This window comes from Protopterus annectens, chromosome 4.part0, assembly GCF_019279795.1.
Source record: "Protopterus annectens isolate FY-2018-M chromosome 4.part0, PAN1.0, whole genome shotgun sequence".
NCBI classification, from domain to species: domain Eukaryota; kingdom Metazoa; phylum Chordata; order Ceratodontiformes; family Protopteridae; genus Protopterus; species Protopterus annectens.
This window is the reverse complement of record NC_056733.1, coordinates 741451576-741476893: the sequence shown is the minus strand read 5'-3', so window position 1 is coordinate 741476893 and position 25318 is coordinate 741451576. Positions and strand designations below refer to the sequence as shown.

Here is a 25318-nt window from a genome sequence, read left to right as displayed (position 1 = left end):
GTGGCAAATCATATCTTTGCGGAGGTTGATATTTCTTTCTGTTTCCACTGAAATAACTGCTTCCTTCTAGCAATATTATCCTACAAAGTAAACTCTTCTGGTGGGTAAACTGAAGAAAAAGCTTTCCTCGGAGTTCTCCATTCTAAAGAATAGGAACTTGAGAGACATAATTAGGACTTATGTACTTAACACAACTAGGTATCTGTGCTGTCCTATTTCATTATTCCTCATGACTGGGTCCTTGGATCTGACATTGGATCCGAACCGGTCATTCCAAAAGACAGTTGCCACCAATCTCGAGCTCCTCCCACTCCCACAATGCCATGCAGCTTCCCTAACCCCTCAGATAGAGTTCATTGCCTCACAATAAAGTGAAGAGAAGTGAAGATAAGAGTATAACTACAAACAGCAGCAACTACAACCACAACAACAATAACCAAGCTATCAGTCAAAGTTCAAGACAGAAAAACAAAGAACTCAGGACTCTTCTAGGAGCCCCTAGACATCTTGGAAGGGGGAGGGTTTGGTGGGATGTGAGGAATAATGAAATAGGACAACACAGATACCAAGTTATGGTAAGTACATAACTCCTAAATCTGATGTTGCCCATTCCATTGTTCCTCACAACTGGAAAGAGTACCCAGCTACATAATTATCCAGGGTGGCCCCTATGGAAGGATATGCCTCAGCACCGCGGAGCCAAAGGATGCTCTGTTTCTGGAAATTATGTCCAGTTTGTAATGCAAAATAAAGTATGTGACTTGGACCAAGCCGCCAAAGCACCTATGTCATCAATACAGGTTCTAGCCGCAAAGGCTGAAGAAGTAGACACTGATCTGGCTGAGTGGGCCTTCAGTGAATGGGGCAGTTGCAGTCCCTTCATGGAGAAAATGATGGAGATACAATTGGTGATCCATTTAGCTAGGGTTACTTTTGACACTGCTTGGCCTAACTTGTTGGATGGAAAGGAAACAAATAATTGCTCAGACTTCCTAAATTCCCTCATCCTGTGCACATACAAATGCAACTGTCTATGAACATCAAAGAGGTATAGCATATATTCACCCTTGTTAGAGTAATTAGGGAAATTAATGGACTGGTTAGGCATAAAGGAGGGATTCATTCTCAGAGATACTCTATCCTTGAAAAAACAGACATAAGGCAGTTTAGAAGGCAAGAACTGCAGTTCTGATACTCACTTAGTGGAAGTAATGGCCACAAAAAATGGTTTTCTAGGTTACACACCACATCACAGGAATCAACCAGTTCAAAGAGCTACTGTGGAAAACCTTGAAGAACTAGACTCAGATCCCAAGGAGTTGAGGGGTCTTTCAAAGGAGGCCTAAGGAGGAATATTCCTTTCATAAAGGCCTTGCATAACCTAGATGATGAAATGGAAGCTAATGACTGTGAATCATCTGTGACATGAAAATTAGCAATCGCTGCCAGTTTGTGTAATTTAATCGTGGAGAAATTGACTCCCTTTTGAAAAAGGGAACTTAGAAAAAGTAGGATGACTGAAATGGGAGCTGAAAAAGGGAGCTGAAAAAGGGTCCTGTTGTAAACTTTTTTGATAGCAGGTTTTTGAGAAACAAGAACAATGTCACGGATGGGAGATGCTAGCCTGGACTTTCATAAAATCACTGGAATTGGAGAAACCAAGCAGTCAGTCTCACAGAATGCAGATTGAGGTCCTGTTGACCTAACGGGTGAGAGATCAGATCCTGTCTGGGATCTGGTATCCATGATGTATACTAGACATGAGACCGTAGGAAAGAAAACCATACCTGCAGAGGCCAGAAGGGGGCTATGAAGATTAATATGCTCTCGAATCTGAACCTCTTGACTTTCTGTAGGGCATTTGGTACTAATGGGATCAATGGATAAGCATACGGGAGACCTCGAGGCCAACTGTATATGACAGCATCCCTGGGTGACTCCCCTGCTGGGAGGATCAGACTGAAGTACTTGCTGAATTTGGTGTTCAAAGGAGATGCAAAGAGTTCGCAGCAAGGCTGGCCCCATTGGTGAAATATTTGGTTCATTACTGATTCAGGGACCATTCGTGTAGGCTCAGAATGGATCAGCTGAGTCTGTGTGCAAGAACACTGGTCTCCCCAGGAATGTGTGTTTCAATCGCTTGTTGATATACACCAGACCACTGACATGTTGTCTGTATGAACTGCTACCATTTCCCAGAGGTAGGCAGTATTGAAAGGCCTGCAGTGTCAGAAGGACTGCGCTCATCTTCAGAAACCTGATGTACAATTTGGTCTCCAGGGTGGACCAAGTGCCTTTAACCAATCTTCCTCCGAAATGCCTCACCCCACCCCAATAAGGAAGTGTCTGTGGTCACTGTGGCCAATGGGGGGGGGGGTCTGCCTAGGTGAACATCATCTGATGACATCTACCATCGAAGATGCTGTCTGCAAACTGGAGTCAGTTTTATGGGAACAGTGAAGGGATGATACAGAATTGGCCACTGGACTGCTAGTGTCCGCTGAAGTACCTGCATATAAAACCTTGCTAAGGGCACTAGAAGTATGGCAGCCAACATGGAACCTAGAGCTCTTAGAACAAGTCTTGTTGTAGGAGACGGCATATCTAATAGAAACTGAACTGGATGTCTCAGAGACAACACTCATTGTAATGGAAGGCTCGCTATCTGCGTGACAGAGTTCAGTTGCTTTCCTATGAATTCTATCACATGCAAAGGTGTCAGATTTGATTTTGCCAGATTTATTGAGATCCCCAACTGATAGAGGACATGAAGGAGATACTGTGCCACCAATTCCAGTTGATGCCTTGACTGTGCCATAGCCAATCGTCTGGGTAAGGACACACCTGGAATCTTTGCAGTCTCAGGTGAGCTGCCACTACCAACATGCATTTGGTAAATACTCTGGGGGATGTGCTGAGTCCAAGGGGTAATGCTCTGAATTGGTAATGATTGGCTCCCAGCCAGAAGCGCAGATGTCTTCTGGAGCGCCTGTCAATCTTTATGTGATAGTATGCGTTTTCTAAGGTCTAAGGAGCACATCCAATCATCCTTGTGTAGTAAGGGGAAGATGGACTGGGCCGTCGCCATGCGGAACTTTGACGTCTTGACAAACAAATTTAGATTGCTCAGGTCCAATATAGGATGCAGGTCCCTGTCTTTTTTTTGGCACCAAAAAGAAGCAAGAATAAGTTCTGCATCCTTGTTGTGCGGTTGGCCCTGCTGGATGACTCTTTCTTAGAAGTTTTTGAACTTCATCCATGGCATATTTCCTCTGACTGAGTGGGACATCAGGGAGTTTTCTTTGCAGGAGTGGAGGAGGAGGAAGGAAAATGGAAATAAAATAACCTCTGGAACTTATGTTTAGCTCCCAGGCATCATTTGTTAGTTTTGTTCAGCATCTAGATGCAAGGATAGTCTGCCCCTGACTGCCTCTAGAGTATGGCAGTCGGGCAGCGCTTCAGGAGTGCTGATAGGGCCTGTCAGAAAAAGCTTCCCTAATGCCCTGATTCTTTGGACCCCCTCTGTCCCTCCTGCAGCATCTTCCTTTGAAACCTCGTCCTCTACCTCTGGATGAGGATTCGTCAAGAACATCCAGGAAAGAACCCTGAGACTTTTTGAACCAAATCTTCTTCCCACTGCACTGGTTCCTTGAAAATAGCCTCTGCAGGGGAGAAAACTTAATCCCTACAGCAGACAGGGTCTTCCCCTTTTGCTCTCTGTGGGTAGGTGTATCCTTTACCGACAGTCCAAACAGTGAAGACCCGTCAAATACAGCAATGGTAAAAGATGCCTTAAAAGGGTTTCACAAACCCGCAAAGCCTTAACCAGGCATGTCTTCTTAGGGCTATGCCTGTTCCGGCTGCTCGGGAGGTACCTTTCTGCAGTGTTGGAAATCAACCTCATTGATGAGTTAGTTAGCTAAGGTTGTGAGAGTCGACAACTGAGGAGAGACCTTACTGAAGTCCTCCTCCGACATGCACGCGGACACAGAACTGGTGACCTCCTTGACCAGATCTCTTTGAAGACGCATAAAATGTGCCAAATAGTTTAGCATTCTCTGCAAAAAAGTTGCTGAGGTGTACACATGCTTCCCATGTCTGCCTAAGGCCCAAGGCTCCTTGTTGGGGGAGGGAGGTGGACAGAGGAGCTCTGCTCACCTAGCTCCTTTGTGGCCACTGACTCAGTAATGGCATCAACAAGAATACCTTTACTCCAGTGGAGGCAATCTGGTAGAGGGCTCAAGAATTTGTCAGCACATTTGGGAATAAGCTCCATGGCATCAGGTTCCTTCCAAGCCCGGCGGGAGACCAGGTAAATGAGCTCATCCACCGGTGGGGACACCCAGGATGTAGATGGGCCCATCCCAAATGCCTCCAGAAACACAGATTCCTCAGAAGTAGGGGGTTGGGCAGACCATCTACCCTTGTGCTTCAGGATATCTTTGAATGAGATACCATCGGGTGGAGATAGAGGGGACCCTTCTACCCCATCGAGATTGGTGTCATCTGTCAAAAACTCCAAAGGGGAGTCAATGTGCTTCCTCTTGCATGTCTTCTTCCGCTGCACTTCCTTCTGGGGAGACTCAGGGGAGGACTTGGAAGAGGAGGGGGCTCTCACCACAGTGGGAGGCTGGAGGATGTCCTGGATGGGCTGACCTTGTGTAGGATGAATGGGACCAAGGCTCTGACCAGATGAAAAGGGTCCGGAAGAGGAGATGCATTTCCAGGTCTGAAAAATGCCCTCTCTGCCACATGGAAGGCTGACAACCCTGGAGATCCACCTCCCAGTCTCCTCAGAGCAGAAAAAGGAGGAAAAAAAATGTCACTCCAGACTCGCGGCTCCCAGGCAACACCGGATCCAAGCTGCCATGCTCCGATGCCCCGAGTGGTATAGAGAGAACTATCCATGTCTGAGCTGCTACTGACCTCTCATGAATGGGACCCACTCAGATCTGAGACTATCAGAGCCGAGCTGGTCTGGGACAATGCCAGAGTTGAGGAATGCAATATCCTTGGTTCCAACAGCATCTTTCTGGGGACATCCAGATCCTGGGATTCCAAAAAAGACGGTCAGATCAGGACTCGTGAGAAATGGTGATGGGGTCTCATGGACCCAAGATGGGACGGAGAGGATAAGACCCCCATCTCAATCTGAGCCTTTAGTAAGCTCTGCATCATCTTGTCCATGTCGGAGCTGGAGAGTCTAGAGGACCTAAAAGATATTGAGGAGTGGGTAGGCCTTGAAGGGAAAACAGACTTCTCTCACCTTGGCGTATGGTTCTGAAACCCTTGGATCTGAAACCTTCACAGCCAAAGACGACTGGCTTTGAGAATGCAAGCTCCAAACAAAAACAACCTTCGACAAATCTGAAAGCATCCTAGGAGCCAAGGCATTCAGATCAGAGGTAGGTCAGATCTGAGAAGGTACATCGGGGGTGAATAATGCCAGCTCCAAGGTACTGTTCTGATCTGAATAGACCTGGCCTTCCTAGGATCTGAAGGTGATGGATCTGTCAGTTTTTTCTTCTTCTCCAGAACTACAGAAGAAGCTCCAGAGGAAACTGGAGGTAACCTTTTCTTTGGTTCCTTCGAAACTCCAGGCTTTGCTGAGTCTTGACTGGATGAAGGTAACAGTCCTTCAAGAATCAACATGTTGCGGTGATCCACTAAGGCATGGGGGTTAAAGGCCACACACACAATTTATATTCCTGCTCCAAATGAGCAGCACCTGAACAGTATACACACACACTTGTCATAGGAGTCTGAATGAGGAATTTTGTGTCCGCAAGAGACGCACTTAAACCCAGTGGGCTTGTCCGCCATTGACCACTAAGCAAGCAAACACCACGTCCACACTAACCACAGTAGTTACTGAGAGACAGTAAACCAGCAAACACATCACTCACGTGACAAAACTACTGAAAAGCAATAGTAATCAACTTAAAAATACCAGGAAAGTTTTTTTTTTTTTTTTTTTTTAATAGAAAAAATGAAAGTTAGCAAAGCTGCATGGGACAGAAGAAAAGAGAACAGAAATACAAATACCCTAACGCCCAAAGAACTCTAACAGAAGGAGGGAACGTATAAATAAGGTACTAATAGAGTTTAGGCAGAAATTAGAACGAAAAAATACAGCAAAAAGGCACTTAACTTATCACTATCTCGAAATCAGCATAGATGCGTCTGTACAGGAAGGCAGTAAAAGAGATCTGAGAGATTGGTGAAGATGCAGGGCATTGTGGGAGTGGGAGGAACTTGAGATTAGCAGCAAATGTCTTTTGTAATGGCTGGCTTGGATCCAATGTCAGATCCAAGGACCCGGTTGTGAGGAATAATGAAATGGACAACATCTGATTCTAAATTTAATTCCTGTTCCTCAGGCTGTGAGTCAAAATCTGAGTGAAAGAGAAAGCTTTTCATTTTTAGATAAAGGGAAAATGCAGAATTTAATGACTGAAAAGGCTTTGAATAAATATTTGGCAAAACCCAGACAATACTGTTGGTCTACCTTGTAAGAAAGGCCACAGGTGAGAAAAAAATGCCTAAGTTTACAATTCCTTTTCCTGGTAGATCCATCTAAAAACAGAGCTCTCAGAAAAAAAGGCCCTTTCCCAAGATTCAAGTTCCTTAGTGTGGTCCTGTGAAGAAACATCTCTCCCTCCCTCCCCTGATGCTTCCAAGAATGCCTTGCCTGAAGAGGACAATTCAGTGGCTCTTGAGGATGTGCCTGTCTCATGGTCTTTAGCTTCTCAAGGAGCAACACCAGAGGAACACAGTGAAACTAATGGATGATATGAAGGCTCTGACATGGGCACACTCGATTAATCCATTTGAACATTCCTTAACCAGTTAATTTCTTTGTTTTTCTTAACTACAACTGAATACTGGAAATAAAAATGCTGATTTGTAAGTATGAACACAAGGAAAAGACAAGCAAAAATTACATTTAATGTATAAGAAGTAATAACTACACAGAAAATATGCAGGACAGACTAAAACTAAAATAAGGGGAGCACTGCAATAAATCAGCACATAATGACCAATGCGAACAGTTCTAATACAGGAGAAATGAGAACAGGAATAAATTATAAGACCTGTAGAAAAACAATGAAGATTTGGCCTGGTTATGGATAAAGCCCTTCTTGGGTCAGCCAATAACAATAAACGGGTCTATACTGAATCACCAAATGCTTAAAAAAGTGAACGGTGATTCATCGACCCTATTTAAGCAAAAGCTTAGAATCCCGAACACTCGGAACATCGATTTTTCTTCCCAGGGAAAAAAAATCGCTGTTCCACACAAAAAAAAAAATCTTAAAACAGTATTTAATTTGGGGGGCTTCACCTCCCACACCCCTCCTACTTAAATATACCAACTTCAAGATCGCACCACAGTGGAGGAAACAGCAAACTCGCAAAACCGGCCCAGAAATTTTTTTTCCCCTGGGAAATAAAATCGCTGTTCTGGGTGTGCGGGATTGTAAGCTTTTGCTTAAATAGGGTCAATGAATCAGCGTTCATTTTTTTAAGCTTTTGCTGATTCAATATAGACCCCAATAAACGAATGACTAAACAAATACATCACAGCGTGAAAGAACTGTCAGCATTTTCCCACATGTGATTAAAGTGACACAGAATACAACTCTTACACACAGACAATAACACTACATGGAATCTCTGTTACAAAATAAAGGTCACTGGTTTACCATCCAAAGCAGATTTCTGAGATAAAGCAGCTGCAATAGCTGAAATAAAACTGAAAACTGTGCTACATTTACAAATATTATCCTCCAGTTTCAATCCCCATCTAATGCAGTCTAAAAAAGCTTAAAGTCACCAAGGTCTGAAGATTTACTCACCCTCTGCGTTTTGCCTAAATGATCTAGGATTTCAACTCAATATGTCAGATGACTGGAGGATAAATGGAATAAACCCTTACTTGATCCACTGTGCACCCTCTGAAAATTGGGGCAGTCTTACAATGCAGTACTCACAGGAGGCAACAAATCAACAGAGTACTAAACAAGGGTGTTGAACACATCTGCATATGTCAAATAATTAAATTAGTTAATTAAAAAAAGAGTAAGCCATTATGCACAGCACATGCCTCAACAGCATGCTCCATCAGCAGGAATTGTTAAGAAGAGGTAGAGTGATTTACTGCATGGATATTAGCCCCAGTGAAACAAAACCAAAGGAAACACCTGCCTACAGTACAGCGGTAACCAGTTCCCTCATGCACTCAGCAGGAAACTGGCTGTGGAAAAAGTTCAAAGATACCGTTTCAGTGCCATTAGACCACAGCACATACACATAATGGATACAGGAGAAGCTAAACGTAAGGTTAGTGTTTTCTATTAAGAATGCCAAACTTTGTGAAAAAAAAGAGTTGCAGGTCTGCGATGTGAAATGCAGTGAGCTAAAAAAGCAGATTATGTACTCATCAGAACAACTGTGTACTTTGCTTATGAAGTCCTGGTATCAATTTTGTTACTCTGATTCAACAAATTAAGAAGATCTTACCTTTTTTATCGCCAACATTCATTGCCCACTCCTGTTCACTGCAGTACTTGTCGATTGCATTTACTACTGTCTTGGGATCTCCCTTGGTAGCAGTTTTTATCACAAAATCTAAAATTCGCTGCTCCTTGCCTTGGCCTTTGTTGTAGTTTATCATTTTGCTCAACAAGCCCGACAAAGGAATCTATTTCCGCAGTACAGGTGATCCAAAAAATTATTTTGTTAAAGTAGAGAAGTTTTGCTACAATAAAGAAAAAAATGTCATACTAATAAATTCAGATGCAAAATTCTATTCAGAAAAAACAAACTGCAAAAAGCATCAGAACTTTAGAGAACACCTTCCTCAAACATGAAAACAACAGCACTCGTGTGTGAAATAAATCCTCAGTGGACAACTACCAGCTTCTCTAAACCCAAAAAGACTAAACTCATACTACATACATCCAAACAGCTGTGTGACCAAACAAAACTCTTCACTGTGACTTCAGCCCAACAACACAACACAAAAACAGCAATGGTTACACATATAAATCCATAAGGCAAGAACATAGATAACCAACGAAATTCAATCATTTACTTCAGGTAATAAAATGAAATACACAAAAAACGTGGCTCCCTATATAGGATAAAGCCATTCCTAACTGATGAGACCAGGAAATACATAGCTACAGCTTACTGACGTTCATGCTCCTCTTTACCTCTCCAGTCTTTACTAACCTAAATTCATCTCTTTCACATAAGCTTGACTGACGCTACAGCAAAATTTGCAAAAATCAGCGCTACAGACTTCACCACTGCCTTTTTCTAAAGCAGCTAAATTGGCTTTAGCTGACGCATACATAGACTCTGTCAATTATTTACAGCAAACAAGTTACTTCATAACCCTGAAAAATACCCAGCATTAAACAGTATCATTCATCTTTACTCTCCAAAAAAAAATCTACACTCCACTACAGACTCCTTGCTGTGAATAATTAAATCAACAAACTCTGCAAGGGGATTCGCTATGTTCAAAGTGTATATCAATTAAATGGAATTCCCTCGCAGCTCACTTGAGACAACTCAACGTCATTTAAGTGCCAACTCAGAAAACATCTCGTTGATACTTGATATGTACCTATGAATCCCCAAGTTACACTGAAAAGTACTTATTGAACATACCTCTGTGGATCCCCAAGTTAGCCTAAACTTACAAATGCATACGAATTCAATACTTAAACACAACCAGTCTCCCCACAGGAGTGTCTTATATCCTCTCCTCAGTTCTCAACATTTCATTTCTCATCCTTCAAACTTCCCTTACTAACAAACCTCTTCTCCTATCCATCTGTTTGCCTCAAACCTCCTCTCTTCTACAAAACCTCTCACACCTCGTCAAATAATACTTGCCTTTCAAGATTTACTAAAGGCTATCCCCCTTTTCCTATGAACCTTTTTATTTCCTACATCCTGCATATATTGGAATAAAATAAAATTAACCAAACAGTCAAAGAGTTTTCTTGTTCTAACGTCATTACTACAGCATTTTCTCTTCCAGTATATGAGGTTTGTAATACCTCACCTGCAGCATGTTATCACTTGCATTCAATTAATTGTACTCATGCTCTGTGCACACACCTTGGATATGGCTATTGTAAATGTTGCTTTCTTATGTATACATGATGTTTTATTTGTTTGTAAAACTGATTTAACTGTGGAGCTTTTCTCTCTGAGCCTCTGCTGAAAAGAGGTTATTGCCAAGTCGGACGCTCCTTATAAACAATGTCAAATAATGGGCATCAGTATATCCTGAAAAGACAAATTCAATGAATCAGACGATGCCAGCAATTACAGTTTAAAGATGACAGTCTGTTTTATATTTGATGTACCTTGTATTACTATTGAAGTGTCAGGCAAATACATTCTTTTCAACAACTATACACATCTTAGTTGACCTAATATTATTTATGTGACCTTTAACAGATTGTCTTCTTTAAAATGTAATTCTTGATGTTTGGGGGCTATTTTTAAGTCGCATGGCATTACAGGATTTTTATTACATTGTAATAACATCACTGCTTGGTTTCATAAAATGAAGAGGTGCTTGGTGTTTTCAGTCTGTTGTGAGATATTATTATACAATAATATGCAACCGCGAAGTGTCCTTTTGCTGTTACTTGCAAAAGCATCTGAGAGCTCCAAAGTAGACACCCAAAAAAAAACCTGCACCTCCTGTCACAAATCAGACAACACATAAAACACAAAATCAATGTGCCGCACAATCGCAGCCCTTAAGGCGAAATAACATACCTAACACACTAGTAATAGGTGACTCTATAGTCAGGCACACTGACATCCCACTCACTAGGCTGGACAAGGAGAAAGTTACTGTTAGCTGCCTGTCGGGAGCCAGAATCCGCCAGATAACACAAGCACTCAGGTCACTCCAGAACAAGTACAAATATGACTCTGTCATTGTTCATGTTGGTGTGAATGACCTGAGACGTACCTCCCTGGACTACATGAAAAGAGACATGGAAGAGCTCTCTGATCATGTAGCCCAGGCGGATATGACCCTGACCCTGAGTAGCATCCTGCCCTCACCAAGAATGATACCTCAGTATAAAGAAAAAATGATCAATTTCAACAACTGGCTAACCTTCTGGTGTCATTCAAAGGGGATCCAGTGTCTGTTAGCCTGGGACGACATGCTCAACAAGCCACGTTGCTTCGCAAGAGACTGCTTGCACCTGTCACCCCTAAGCTTTCGAATACTGGCCAAGGCTCTTGCTGCCCCCATAGTGCCTTTTTTAGGCGAGGCTCAAAAGTCAAACCCACCTCCATAAACAGCACAAATAAAAAAATGAGGGTTATGCTACTCAACGCCAGGAGTTTAAATCTCAAAATGCATGCGCTCGAAGCACTTCTCAGTATGGAGAATGTCGACATCTGTGCAGTAACTGAAACCTGATTCAAGGCTCCAGACAGCACTCCAGCACTACCGGGCTACAACTCATACCACACATTTCGGCCACAGAACACAGACCAAAACACAAAAGGAGGGGGTGTATCCATATTCATCAACGATACCTACACCCCCAGGTTAGTGGCACAGCATGATACCTCTGAGATCATCCATGTGCAACTAACATAGGGCAAATCTTCAATGCAAATTGTGGCTTGCGACAGATCACCCTACATGACCCAGGACCACCACTCTGCCATTTTGGAGACACTGAAAAACATGAAGGTCCTAACGAACACCCTAATATTGGGCGATTTCAAATACCCTACCATTAACTGGGAAAACTACTTGAGTACAAACTCCCAGGTTCAGCACTTCCTGGAATTTATCAACTCAAATGCCTTGGATCAGCTGGTAAACCCCCCTACCACAGGTGAAAACATATTGGATCTGGTCATCACCAACATGGGCGACAGGTGTTCCGCACCGGAGGTCAACCTGTCACTGGTTAGGATCAGACCATAAACTAATCACTCTGGATGTCCACACCCCACCACCACCCCCAACCAAGGAAACCACAGTGAAAAACTTTTCTAAAGCAAACGTCACCTTACTTAAGACAGAAGTGGTAAGTTTCACAGCCCCCACGCTAAAAGATAACATTGCCCAAGATGCAGAATCCTTTACAAATACACTCTATGAGCACCTACAAGGATGCATGGATTATGCCATTCCTAGCAAAACCAACATTCACTCCCCTAAGAGAAGGAAACCAGTCTGGTGGACCCCTGCCATAAACAGGTTATACAATAAAAGGAGGAAACTAGTTCAGAAAAAAAGCAAATCCCAAGAAGGAAAGACATCCCTGATCAGTATCAGTAAGAAAATAAGGTCCCTCATAAAATCATCCAAGGCTAACTTCAAAAGAAAAATAGCCAAGGATTCGAAAGATAACCACAAAGCCTTCTTTAGCTATGTCAAGAATCTAAGTGGCAACTCACAGATATGCTCTGAGCTAGTGCAAAATAACACAAAATATACTGAACCTACTGATATTGCCAACATCCTAGCAGATAGATTCAGTGCACAGTTCACCCCCCCTCTCACCTCCAAAAGGGCCCACAACAATACCGGTAAAGTGTAGGGTCCCAGAAATCACAGATGCACAGGTGAAAACAGCCCTTTCAAAAGCCAAAAACACAGCATCAATGGGGCCAGATGGTGTCCCAGGATGCGTCTTGCACGATCTGCAGAACAAACTAACCCCTCACCTAAACATGCTGTTCAACCTCAGCTTCTCCACAGGCTATGTGCCCATAGAATGGCGCACAGCAACGGATATTCCACTCCACAAAGGAGGGGCCACAACTGACCCTAGTAACTATCGCCCCATAAGCCTGACTAGCCTGGTCTGCAAGGCTATGGAGCACATCATCATGGAACTCATTAACAAAGACATTGGGAACCTCCAAACACTTGACCCGACCCAGTTCGGTTTTGTTAAGGGCAGATAATGCCTACTAAACCTGGCTGACTTCTTTGAGACAGTCACCAAGGCCATAGATGAGGGAAAGGTGGTTCACACAGCCTACCTTGACCTTGCCAAGGCATTTGACACCATTCCTCACTCAGGTATTATAAAACAACTCACCAGCCTGAACATAAACCCCTACGTCACAAGATGGGTTGCCAACTGGCTTACAGACAGAACTCACGTGGTAAGAATAGCAGGCTCCAGGTCTGACTATACCAGTCACAAGTGGTGTCCCGCAAGGCTCGGTCCTGGGACCCCTACTATTCGGAATATACTTCTCAGAAGTACAGGCACACACAGGAGGACTATGGCTAACCAAGTTCGCCGGATGACTGCAAACTGGGAGCCATAACTGACTCACCAGCTAACACGATGGACATCCTCCAAAAAGGCCTTACTGAGACGGACACCTGGTGTCAAAGTCATGGCCTCAAGCTAAATGCCAAAAAATGCATAGTCATCCCGTTTGGGAAAAACAAAATAACCACGAATTACCACATAGGTGGCAGCCCCCTTAATACAGAAGAGGTAATAAGAGATCTGGGGAGCCAGGTAGATAGTAATCTCTCCTTTGACAATCACATTGCCAAAGTAGTTAGGAAATCCTTCTATGTGGCCCATCTAATTACTAAAGGGTTCACATCTAGAAATAAAGAGGTTATAGTGCCCCTCTACACGTCACTCATCAGACTGATCATAGAGTACAATGCCCCATTTGGGATGTACCTCACAAGACACTTCCAACAGCTGGAAAGACCACAAAAGTACTTCACCAAGAGGATTACTGGCCTCAAACATATGTCCTATGCAGACCAACTGAAAAAACTCCAGCTGTACTCAGTGACATATCGCTTACTCAGAGGTGATCTCTGCGTGACTTACAAAGCCATGTCCAACTCAGAACTGATGGACATGCTCCACCTAAAGAAATCCAAGTCACTGTGAGCCACGTGCTCTAGTGAGCTAAACCTCGCCACAACAATAAATAGAACATGCTGGAGGGATAGATGCCTGTCACAGACACTCTTCATGCTTTGGAACAAAATTCCTATCTACATTAGGCAGAGCCCCTCACTAACACTCTTCAAGAGAAACCTTGACGAGTGGATGGGTAACAGAAAATACACCCCTGGGATCACTTCATTGGGTCTGCTTTACAGAGGCTCAGTTAATTAATCACTGGGGTGGCGAAAGCAGACACACACTGGCTAGGCTTATAAATGCCCTCGGGCAGATAGCCTAGTACCTACCTATGAACATCATGGATTTTTATGAATATTTGGTTGACCTAAAAAAAGCTATGTTATTGTGCAGTTATCATAAATGTGCCATTGGCTGTAACCAGTCATGCTGCTTGAATCTGCATATTGATTGCAAAGTATGACATAAATGCACAACATTGTTGGGACATTGTTTTATTTATTTAAAATAAAAGAAAAAAAGGAGTTAGAATTTCCAGTGCAAGGAAGATTATAAATGGCTGGTATCAATATTTTGTCCCCTTCACCCATTTATTTCAGTGCTTCAGACAGTTCATGCTATTCAGTTTTTTAAGCTATAATTTTATCTGATCACTGTTCTCTATGTATTTGAAGTGCAGATTGTTTATCAAGTTGTTGGAAGTCATGTATGGCTGTTAAGAAGTATTACTGTAGCTTTAGTGAATGCTTAGGAAAGAAGTGAAGAGGAGTAGAATACTGATGTACTTTGATTTGCTTAATACTGCCTTATTCACAGCAATCTGATTCTTTTGTATTAAATGATTATAAGGAAAATACATGTTGCAGATTACCAAACTTTAACAGTTTTGTAGAGGGTGTTGCTTAAATCCTTTTGCCATAACTCACAACTTCTTAACACAAGAAATCTAAAACAATGAGTAAAAAGGACACACAGAAAACACAATCAGTAAAACTACAAGAAAAATCTAGCCAAGCTAGAATTTCCACTGTGTGATTCCTTAAACCTCTTATATTACAGGCACATGGAATATATGCAAATGACCCTTAAAAACATTAGGTGTTTCAGCTATATGGCGATTCTGAATGCAGATGACTACTTTTTCTTTTTAATCGTTTAATGGGCAAATTCGGGCCAATAAAGCCAAATGTTACTAGCTGTGGACATGCATGTTGTGGCCTTGTTATGGCCTCATCAGCACAGCACAAGTGGATTGTTTGGATAACTGTTAGAATACAGGGCTGTTATACCAAGCTGATGTCCATTGCCATTAGGGTGTCTGCAAAATATCTCAAATAAACCAAACCAGAGTAAAAGGACACACAGAAAAAACAGCACAAGTGGACTGTGTGATCCAAATCAAAAAAAGAATTTCTTCAGCAGAAGAAAATTAAAATATTGTAATGGCCCAGCATTGCAAGGAAGAGTGGACAAATATTGCCAAGTCAAGATGTGACATGCTGATAGACTCCTACCCAAGAAGAGCGAATGCTGTAATTACATCAAAAGGTGCTTCAACAAAGTATTAGTTTAAGGGTGTGCACATGTACGCAACCAGCTTATTGTACGTTTTTGTATTTTTTATATTTTCTCCCCTAAGAAATTTGTTTTTCAATTGCATTGTAAAGGTTATAGGTCACATTAAATGTGGGAAAAGTTTTGAAATGATTTATTGCAGTCTCGTTTTTTTTTATATCACAAAAACCTGGCATTTTAACAGGGGTGTGTGCACTTTTTATACCCAATGTAAATGTGAAAAGTTTAGCAAAGACAGACAGGAAAAACAGATAGGAAAATAGTTGTAATAAAGAGATTTTAGCATACATACAATGACACAGCATGGTTTATTTGTAAGCAGATATGCCCAGAAGGCAGTTAGAATTATTTAAAAAAAAAATCACTGTGTTTTACGCTCATAAAATGCACACACTGCTGTATATTCCACAAGAAAAAGTGTGCAACATTTTTAAGACCCAATCTACTAAGCATCAGGGATAAAATACCACACACTGAAAGAATATGGGGTAAAGTATCACACACACTGAAAAATTATGGGTTGATTCTGAAGCTATGTTTACACTCAAAATTCATTCAAAAATCCTCAAATATGAATGCAAATATAAATCCAAGCATTGTCACTTGAAGGCTTAACAGACAATGCTCATTTACTTTCCTTTATGATGCAGGTATATAGGGAAATTGTGGCACAGCAGCTGGGAAATCAGAATTATGTTAAAATGGGACAAAGATGTACAACATTAGCAATACAGTTTGGTATAAGAAGAAATAATAGTATTCATTTTACACAGTAATTTTACTGGACCAGAACCTGGATAAGTAATCACTTATTTCATATCATCTGCATATAAATCTGGTGACCAGATTTCACTCTGGTGATGGACTTCCAAAGGCTGACAATCCATCAGATCCCACATTGTCTCTTTCTTCCTATCATGTCCAAAACACTAGAAAAAAACTGTCCTAGGAAAAGTCAGACAGTATGCGATGTAAAAATGGAATCCTTTTAAGTGATAAGTACGGCTATAGACCAGATTAAGAGACTATCTCTGGAATTCAGAAAAATCCTCATCACTCATATAAATGGAATTGTGGGATTCCAACATTCAAACACAAAATGAAGAGGTAGCTATGGCCACAATGAAAAATCTCATTATTGGCTTATTAACATAAATTTGAAATGCACTTTTCAAACACTAGCACTGTCAGATCTGATGGCGATAGTGTTGTCTCTGTTGGCTCATGCAGCACACTGGTAAAGGCACACCCCTACAAACACATACACATTCCCACACCCACCCATCAACAAACAAGCCCTCCCCATAGATGATGAAACTCACGAAAACAATCACCCATTCAGTCATACATACACACACACACACACACACACACACACACACACACACACACACACACACACACACACTCAATTCCCTACCTAATTCCACTGAGTGTGACTACCCAGGAAGACAGACAAACACACTAATCTAACTTCACTTTTGCCCCTACAGACATGCACCAACATGTCCACAAACACACAGGCTAATACACACACCACCAAAAGTGATAAATGGTGTCAGGTATCTTGCATGGCTGCGCTAAATTGGCTATACCCACTAGTCCCAGTGCACTCATCCACTGCTACAGCAGAAGGGGGAGCATCACTGATGCACCTAATTTGGGAGACCCCATCCCCTCTGAGGACAGCAAGCCCTCAGACTGCACAGCTTCATACAACAAGAAATACACAGCCCCCACAAAACTTTGCTACCATTCTATGAATACCCAATGCTCCTATATAAAAACATAAGTGATGGATGCTGGAGTCAGCCTACAGTATGTATGTGGAGTGCTGTTATAAAAGCATTGGTTTTATGTTTTACTATCCTGATGCATCATCCCATCAAGATGCATGGGGGTTTCAGTCATCCTCCGGCCAATGTCCATTCCTGCCAGGATTATCACAGTACTACTTGTCCCTTGCAGGGACAACAAAAACTCAAATTTTGTTAGCCTGGTTGTTCCTTGTGGCAAGTGTGGATGAACTCGTAGCAGCTATTACAGTGCATCATATCTGTGACTCACCTACAATACAGTTGCATCATGTGATCATACCCTCCCACAGCTCAGGTGTCATAGAACACTATCTGTCACACCGTATCATGTAAAGAATAGCTGAGGAGAGGGAGTGCTGGCCATCACCTCTCATTGGTCCTGAGTACTTGTAGCAGGACTTCACTTTCAATGAGGCTGACACTGTCCAGCTGCTGCCATCCACCATGCCTATGGGCATGATGCCAGCTGTAGGAAGAACAAATACAGCTAAAGGAAAGTATGCTGCTGTGGCTGGGCGTCTATATTATCTGATCGAACATTTAGGTTAGCGAATACCAAAACGTCGATCTGGTAATATTGAAAAATGAAAACAGCGAACGGCCGATTTAATGTAGGGAATGAATTCCCTCGGCTGCAAAAAAAAAAAAGTGAAACCACAATGAAGTGAGGGGCTTTGTCCCCCACACCCCCGTAACTAAATATACCAACTCTGGGATTGCTCTACAGTGGGGAAAGAGGCAAAATCAGCATAACGACCAAGGGAATTATTTCCCTACGTTAAATCGGCCATTCGCGGGTTTTTGCTTTTGCTATTACCAGATCGACGTTTAGGTATTCGCTAACCTAAACATTCGATCAGGTAATAGGAACTCATGGCTGGTTGGTCAACATCTACTGACCCATGGGTAACTGAGGTAAAACATACTTCAACTCCCTGCATGGCCCAGCTTCCCAGGGAGGTACTGCATGTATGTATATATGGGGAAAGGGCAGTACTCTTTGATGTTAACATAAGAGTGACACCTAGGGAAACACAACTGACACTGCTATAAGTATTACTGTGGGAGGCATACATATATATATATATATATATATATATATATATATATATATATATATATATACATATACATACATACACACAGAAACACATAGAGACATATATACATACACACACACACATGTAAGCACAGTACAGCTGCATCAAACACCATATGTTAGCATACCCTGTTCACAGGGCATAACCTCCCCATAAGGGTATACATTAATACAAAGGGACAAGTACTTCTGATATTGTGGAATAGTCTGTGGTCAGTTCAAGTTATGCAAACACGTGATATGCTGTGACACACATTACTTACTGGTGCCTTTGGGTATACTGCATTTCTGAACAAAGGTATGCATTGTTAGGATGTTGCATAAATACATGTTACTGTACAACTGCAGACTACCGTACACCTCTTCAGAGCTGTTTATGGTGCTACAAATTGCTGCCATACTTCCACATATTGCTGCCTACACTAGTTGTAGATTCTCTTGCGAGGCTGATGTTGTTTAGCAATCAAAATGGCAACATGTTCTCCACAATCAACTCTGCACCACTTTGCATACCGTACAGGGAAATGAGGCCAAGTACCATTTATGCTTACAAATCACTCTATTTTGTTTATATGCATATGAGACACACAGCACAGCTATGTACTCAAGCTTGCATTCAACATGCGATCCTCACAGGAACTGCATGAGACCTAGGTCAGTACAAACAAGCACTGTTTTTTTCAGAAGAGCGACAAGCTGCACTACTCATACCTGTTACAGAAATTAAAATGTATACATGACTCATTGGCTGTCATTTTATGCCTCATGAAAGTGCCATCGTTTCCATAGGATAGTCACAAAGCAATGGCTACCTCTGCTAGTGTCCAGAGGACACCACCTGAGTAGTACATTAAGGAGAGAAAGGTTATGTTTTCTCTCTTTCACTGCCAATTCTGGGCATTGCTACTGGCACTGTATGATGGTCCATTTAGAAAAGATGATGTCTGGTATAACCTCACTTACACGTGCTTAACAGTGCACCAGGCATTAACGGGATGGGTGAGCCATGCAGACATTGTTCTGATGACCCGTGATGCCAGCAACCTGATGATCTCCATGGATGGGAAGCAGACTAGGCAACAATGCCCTGAAAAGTACTTCAGTTATCTGTGATTATAAACTTTTAGTTATGTACTTACCATAACTTTAGATGTTTGGGATCCATCTCACCTACATTCTGTACTGATGGGCTCGGAACCAATCCTCGGCTCCGACTCGGCACGCTATGCTATAGAGCGAAGCCTCTTATTGGCTGAGCTATTCTCTATCCCAGGATGCACCACCACTACTTCCCCAGATCTTGTTTGTCCGCACTCATGCACACACACATAACTGTTTATATAACATTGCCAGATGTTTCAAGATGAAACAATAGAACTTGGACCGTCCGATCTCTTCTGATCTCCAAGGCAGGGGGAAGGAGGGTGGGTTATTAAGAATGTAGGTGAGATGGATCCCAAACATCTAAAGTTATGGTAAGTACATAACTAAAAGATGTTATGTGATCCTATCTCGCCTACATTCTGTACTGATGGGACAGCGTCCCTAGCACCTAATTCCTGGGTGGCTCACTGGAAAACACTCCTGAGAACTGTGGAACCAAATGAAGCTCGCCCCAGAGATGCCACATCCAATTTGTAGTGGGAAATGAAGGTGTGCAGGGAAGACCACGTAGCCGCAGCACAAATGTCACTAATGGCAAGCTTAGAATGGAATGCTACTGAAGTAGCCATAGCTCTTGTAGAGTGAGCTTTGACAGAGGTTGTAAGCTCTTTATTAGAAGAGGAATAAGCCTGACTAATACAGTCCCTGATCCATTTGGCAATAGTGACCTTTGTGACGGCTTTGCCCAATTTATTATCTGAAAAGGACACAAACAATTGATCTGTTTTCCGTGTTTGTTGGGTCCTGTCTAAATAAAAGCGCAATTGCCTGTGAACATCCAATGTGTGGAAGATGTATTCCGCTTTGTTTGAGTACTTTGGGAAGAAAACTGGAAGTTCTAATGACTGTTGCAGGCAAAAACTGGAACAAACTTTAGGGACAAAAGATGGATTAGGCCTGAGGGATACTCTATCTTTGTGAAAAACCAGGTACGGTGGTTTGACAGATAGAGCTTGAAGCTCTGAAACCCTTCTGGCAGAAGTAATCACGACCAGAAAGGCAGTTTTCCAAGAAAGAAGTTTCAAATCACAGGTTGCTGCCAGTTCGAAGGGGGAGGAGGTTAAGGCACGTAATACCACATCGAGATCCCACGGAGGAGCAGGATGAGAAATCGGAGGTCGTAAAAGCGCAGCACCTTTCATGAAGGTTTTACACAATCTGTTGCTCATTAAAGGTGGGTTTATAAATTCATGAAAATTGGAAATAGCTGCCAATTGGACCTTGATGGTAGAGACTGAAGAACCTTGACTGAATAGGGAAGTTAGAAATTTCAGGACTTCTGACACCGGAACAGTGATGGGATCCAGACCCCGGAGTTGAGCCCAAATAACAAATCTCTTCCATTTGCTAGTATACAATTTCTTAGTGGCAGACTTGTGGGCCGAGGATAAGAAACGTATGACTTCCGGGTCTAAAGTATGATTCCTGACTATAGTTGGAAGAGGAGGAGGAGCCAAGCTGTTAACTTCAAAGTGTGAAGGGACTGATGGAGTTGTCCCGACTGATGAATTAATAGGTCTGGGATCTGATCCAGGAACCATGGTCCGTCCAGTGCATATTTCCGAAGATAGGGGAACCATACCTGATGAGGCCAGTAAGGGGCAACTAAAATCATTTTGCTCCCCAAGTGAGACGCCTTTTGGATCACTCTGGGAAGGAGGGGAACTGGAGGGAAGGCGTATAGCAAGTCGGTGGGCTAATGCGTCCATAGGACTCTCCCCCGGAGCTGGAGTGAGAGAGAAGAACTTTCTGCACTTCGCGTTCAGCGGGGTTGTGAAAAGGTCGCAACAAGGAGTTCCCCATCTGCTGAAGATCTGAGTTGTCACTGCATCGTTCAGAGACCACTCGTGAGGAGAGAGAATAGTTCTGCTTAGTCTGTCGGCTATCACGTTGGACTTCCCAGGGATATGAGTCGTTACCAGAAAACGTCTGGTCGCCACTGCCCATTCCCAAACTCTCATGGCCTCTCTGCAAAGGGGGTAGGATCTGGTCCCTCCCTGCTTGTTCAGATACCAGACTACTGACATGTTGTCGGAGTGAATGGCAATTACGCCCTGAGGGAGGTAATCGTGGTGGGCTTGTAGAGACAGAAACACCGCCCTCATTTCTAGAATGTTGATATGAAGGAGACTCTCGTCGGAATGCCAATTGCCTTGGACTGACCTGCCCAGGTAATGCCCCCCCACCCCGTCTGGGAGGCGTCTGTTGTCAATGTGGCCATAGGAGGAGGTGGAACAAAGGGTCGTCCCTGATCCAGATTGGAGGGCACCAGCCACCAGCGAAGGTCCCGTTTGCAGGTTTCCGTGATCCATATGAGGTGACTGAGAAGGAGATCCTGAAAGGACCACTGTGTCGATAGGAGCCACTGGAGAATTCTCATATGCAATCTTGCTAAGGGGACTAGGAGAACAGTGGCTGACATACAGCCTAATAGCTGCAGGACCATCCTGGCTGGAGCTTTGGATCTGAGAAGCAAGGCTCGGACTTGAGCCTGTATAGTCTGTATCCTTTCTGTAGGAAGATAGACCCGCATTTGGTTTGAGTCTATCTCTACTCCGATGGACCTTATGCGCTGAGATGGCAGCAACACAGACTTTGGCCAATTGAGGGTGATTCCAAGGGAAGTGCCTAGTGATATAGTGGCTTGTAGGTTCTGCAATAGTAGACGCCTGGAGGTGGCAGTTAGGAGCCAGTCGTCCAGATACGGAAACACCTGGAATCCTAGACTCCTCAGGTGAGCAGTCACGACTGCCAAACATTTGGTGAACACCCTGGGGGCTGTGGTGAGACCAAAGGGCAGTGCGCAGAACTGAAAATGACCGTCTCCCAGGCTGAAGCGCAAATGTCTCCTGGATGCCTGATCTATCAGGATGTGATAATAGGCGTCCTTGAGATCTATGGAGCGCATCCAAACACCTTTCTCCAGCAGTGGGAGAATGGATTGTAAGGTGACCATTCGGAACTTGGACTTTTTGACTGATCGATTTAGGATGCTGAGATCCAAAATGGGCCTCAAGTCCCCGGTCTTTTGGCACCAAAAAGAATCTTGAGTAAGTCCCTAATCCGATCTGGTCTGCGGGGACCGGTTGGATGACTCCTTTTTGAAGCAGCTTTGAGATTTCTAAGGCTGCGATTTCCTGTTGACTGGGTGGCGGGTCCGGGATTTTCTTGGACGGCGGTGGAGGGTGTGAAAAGGGGATGGCATAACCTCCGGCGATGATTCGAAGCACCCATCGGTCCTGAGTGATACCTTCCCAGGCTTTTAGGTGCTTCGAAAAATGACCCCCGACTGGCTCCGGAGCTGCACAGTCGGGCAATCCTTCAGGGATTGTGGAAGGCTGAAGAGCCACGAAAGGACTCGCGGTCTCCAGTGTTGCGGGGGCCTCTGCCGCCTCTGGGACGGCATCTTCCAGAAAAATTTCCCCCTCCTCTGCCTCTAGAAGGGGGATCATCCTGCTGCGAGGGATAAGACTTCTGGGATTTACGGAACCACATTTTCCCTCCTCTTTTAGTCTTGGGGTAAGGCCGAAAGGGAGTGGAAAATCGTGCCCCTACGGCAAAGTCTTACCTTCTTGCTCGCAGTGGGTCAATGTGTCCTTTACCTTGGGTCCAAACAAAGAGGACCCATCAAAGGGAGCGTCGGCAAAGGAAGACTTAAAGGCTTCCGCAAAATGACACAGGCGGAGCCAGGCTTGCCTCCGTAGAGCAACACCCGTACCCACCGCTCTACTCGCCCCCTCGGCTGCATATGAAAGGAGCCTCATGGACGAGTTTGATATCGATGACAGCGTAGCCAACTGAGAGCCAACCGTCTGGGCCAGCTGCTCAGGTAGGTTACCCAAGGGGGTATCTGAAAGCTCCTTGATCAGATCCCTCTGAAATCTAGTGAAGTGCGTTAAATAGTTCAGGGACCTTAAGGTAAAGGCCGCTGAACTGAGGGTGCGCTTCTGCATCGTCCATGCTCCTAGACTCCTTATTAGGAGGATGGACGGATGTCGAAGCCTCTGCTACATCTTGTTGGGTAGCAGATGCCACCACCAGGGCATCTACAGCCACACCTTTGGTCAGAAACTCCTTCTCTGGGGGTGCTGATAAGAATTTATTTGGGCGAGCAGGCACCGGTTCCACAGAGTCTGGATGCTCCCACGCCCTTCGACAGATCAAATCTAGGAGCTCGTCAAAGGGCGGAGACACCCAGGAGGCGGAGGGCTGAGCCCCGAAGGCCTTGAGGAACACCGACTCATCAGCGGAAGGGGGTTTGGAATGCCAGCCGCCTCGTTGTTTGAGGGCTTCCAAGATGTCTGCAAAGGAGACATCATCTGAGGACGACTTAGGGGACCCCTCCGCATCATCAAGATTGGTGTCCGACGTGAGAGACTCATCGGGGGAGTCGACGTGCTTCCTCTTGCACAGTCTTTTCCTTGGGGGTTCCTCCGAAGAAGCTTCAGAGGAACCTCCAGGAGGGTGGGAAACCCCACTGGGGGTGACCTCAGGCCCCAGGGCTCCGCTGTCTAGCGACAGGGGGACTACCAAAGACCCAGTTTCTGTGTGTAGGGAAGGTGCCGGTGAGACCGTGGAGGTAGCCAAAGATTTGGCCAAAGCACTCCTCATGGCCCTGAAGGCCGGACCGCCAGAGTCCTGGGAAGGTCCAACTCCCATGGCCACAACAGTAGACGGTACCACCGCAGCAGACGCACCGAGAGGAAGGCTCGGAACCGAAAACATCGGTCCCGAAGCGTCCCCCCCGGGGCCGACCGAGGAGGTCTGTGTACCAAACTCCGACTCGAGAGCCGGGGTTGGAGTAAGGGTCGGAGCCGACCCGAAAACCTCCATCGGCTCCACCAGCACCGGCTCCAATGGTGCCGAGGCTGTTGGAGGAGGAACCAGAACTACAGGGTGGGCCATCGGCTCCAAAGCCGAATGGGCTGGAGCCGAAACTAATTTCTGGAATACAGGAGACTGAAACAGTCTTAGGAGCACCCTGTCGATGTCCGAATCTGACATCTTGGAAGATCGGGAGGAGACCGACCGGGTCCGAACCGACTTCTCCATCGGCTCCGAAGGACTGGGGGACCGGCTCCGAACAGACTCGACCAGTATCGGTTCCGAAGGAGATTCCATAGCAATTTCCCTCGGTGCCGAGGAGGGCTTCGGCGCCGAAGGGGAAGAGTCTGAGCCAGCAACCCTCATCGGCTCCAAAATCAGTGGAGCCGATGAAGGTGACCCGCCTCTCGAAGCCCCAGCCATCGGCTCTGAAACCAGAGGAGTCGAGACTGTAGGCATCGAGGCAGACCGTTCTGTCCTCGGCTCTGAAGTCCATGGAGCCAATGGAGAAGCCTGCCTAGATTTCTTAGTGGTCGGTTCCGACGGACTGGTCGGAGCCGACGATTTCTTTTTCTTAGCTGGAGAGGAAGAGGAAGATAAGGCCTCCTCGAAGGAGGGTTTGATAAGCCCTTTTAAGATCAATTTATTCTTCCTCTCTTGGAGGATCCTAGAGGAAAAAGTGTGACACACGCTGCAAGACTCCTGAAGGTGTTTGGCGCCTAAACAGTACACGCACAAGGAGTGATCATCGGTGATGGACATTTTATAGTTGCATCTCGTGCACTTCTTAAATCCTGAGGGTCTATGCTCCTTAGACATAATGCCTGTAGACTACTCACTATATCAGAGAAAACACAATGTATGTCACTCAGTAAAAGATTTTCACAACAATAAAAAAAAACCTTTTCTTATTTATTTAT

At 44.2% G+C, this 25318-nt stretch overlaps 1 protein-coding gene across 1 annotated transcript in view; it reads right to left on the bottom strand.

Moving 5' to 3' along the window:
* The window catches only part of COMT (catechol-O-methyltransferase), a 216393-nt gene that overhangs the window by 110399 nt on the left and 80676 nt on the right, over positions 1–25318 (bottom strand). Inside the window, exon 2 of the mRNA XM_044068700.1 lies at positions 8524–8761. Coding sequence (XP_043924635.1) covers positions 8524–8677 — 154 coding nt within the window. The 5' untranslated portion in view covers positions 8678–8761. The remainder of the gene's footprint in view (positions 1–8523; positions 8762–25318) is intronic.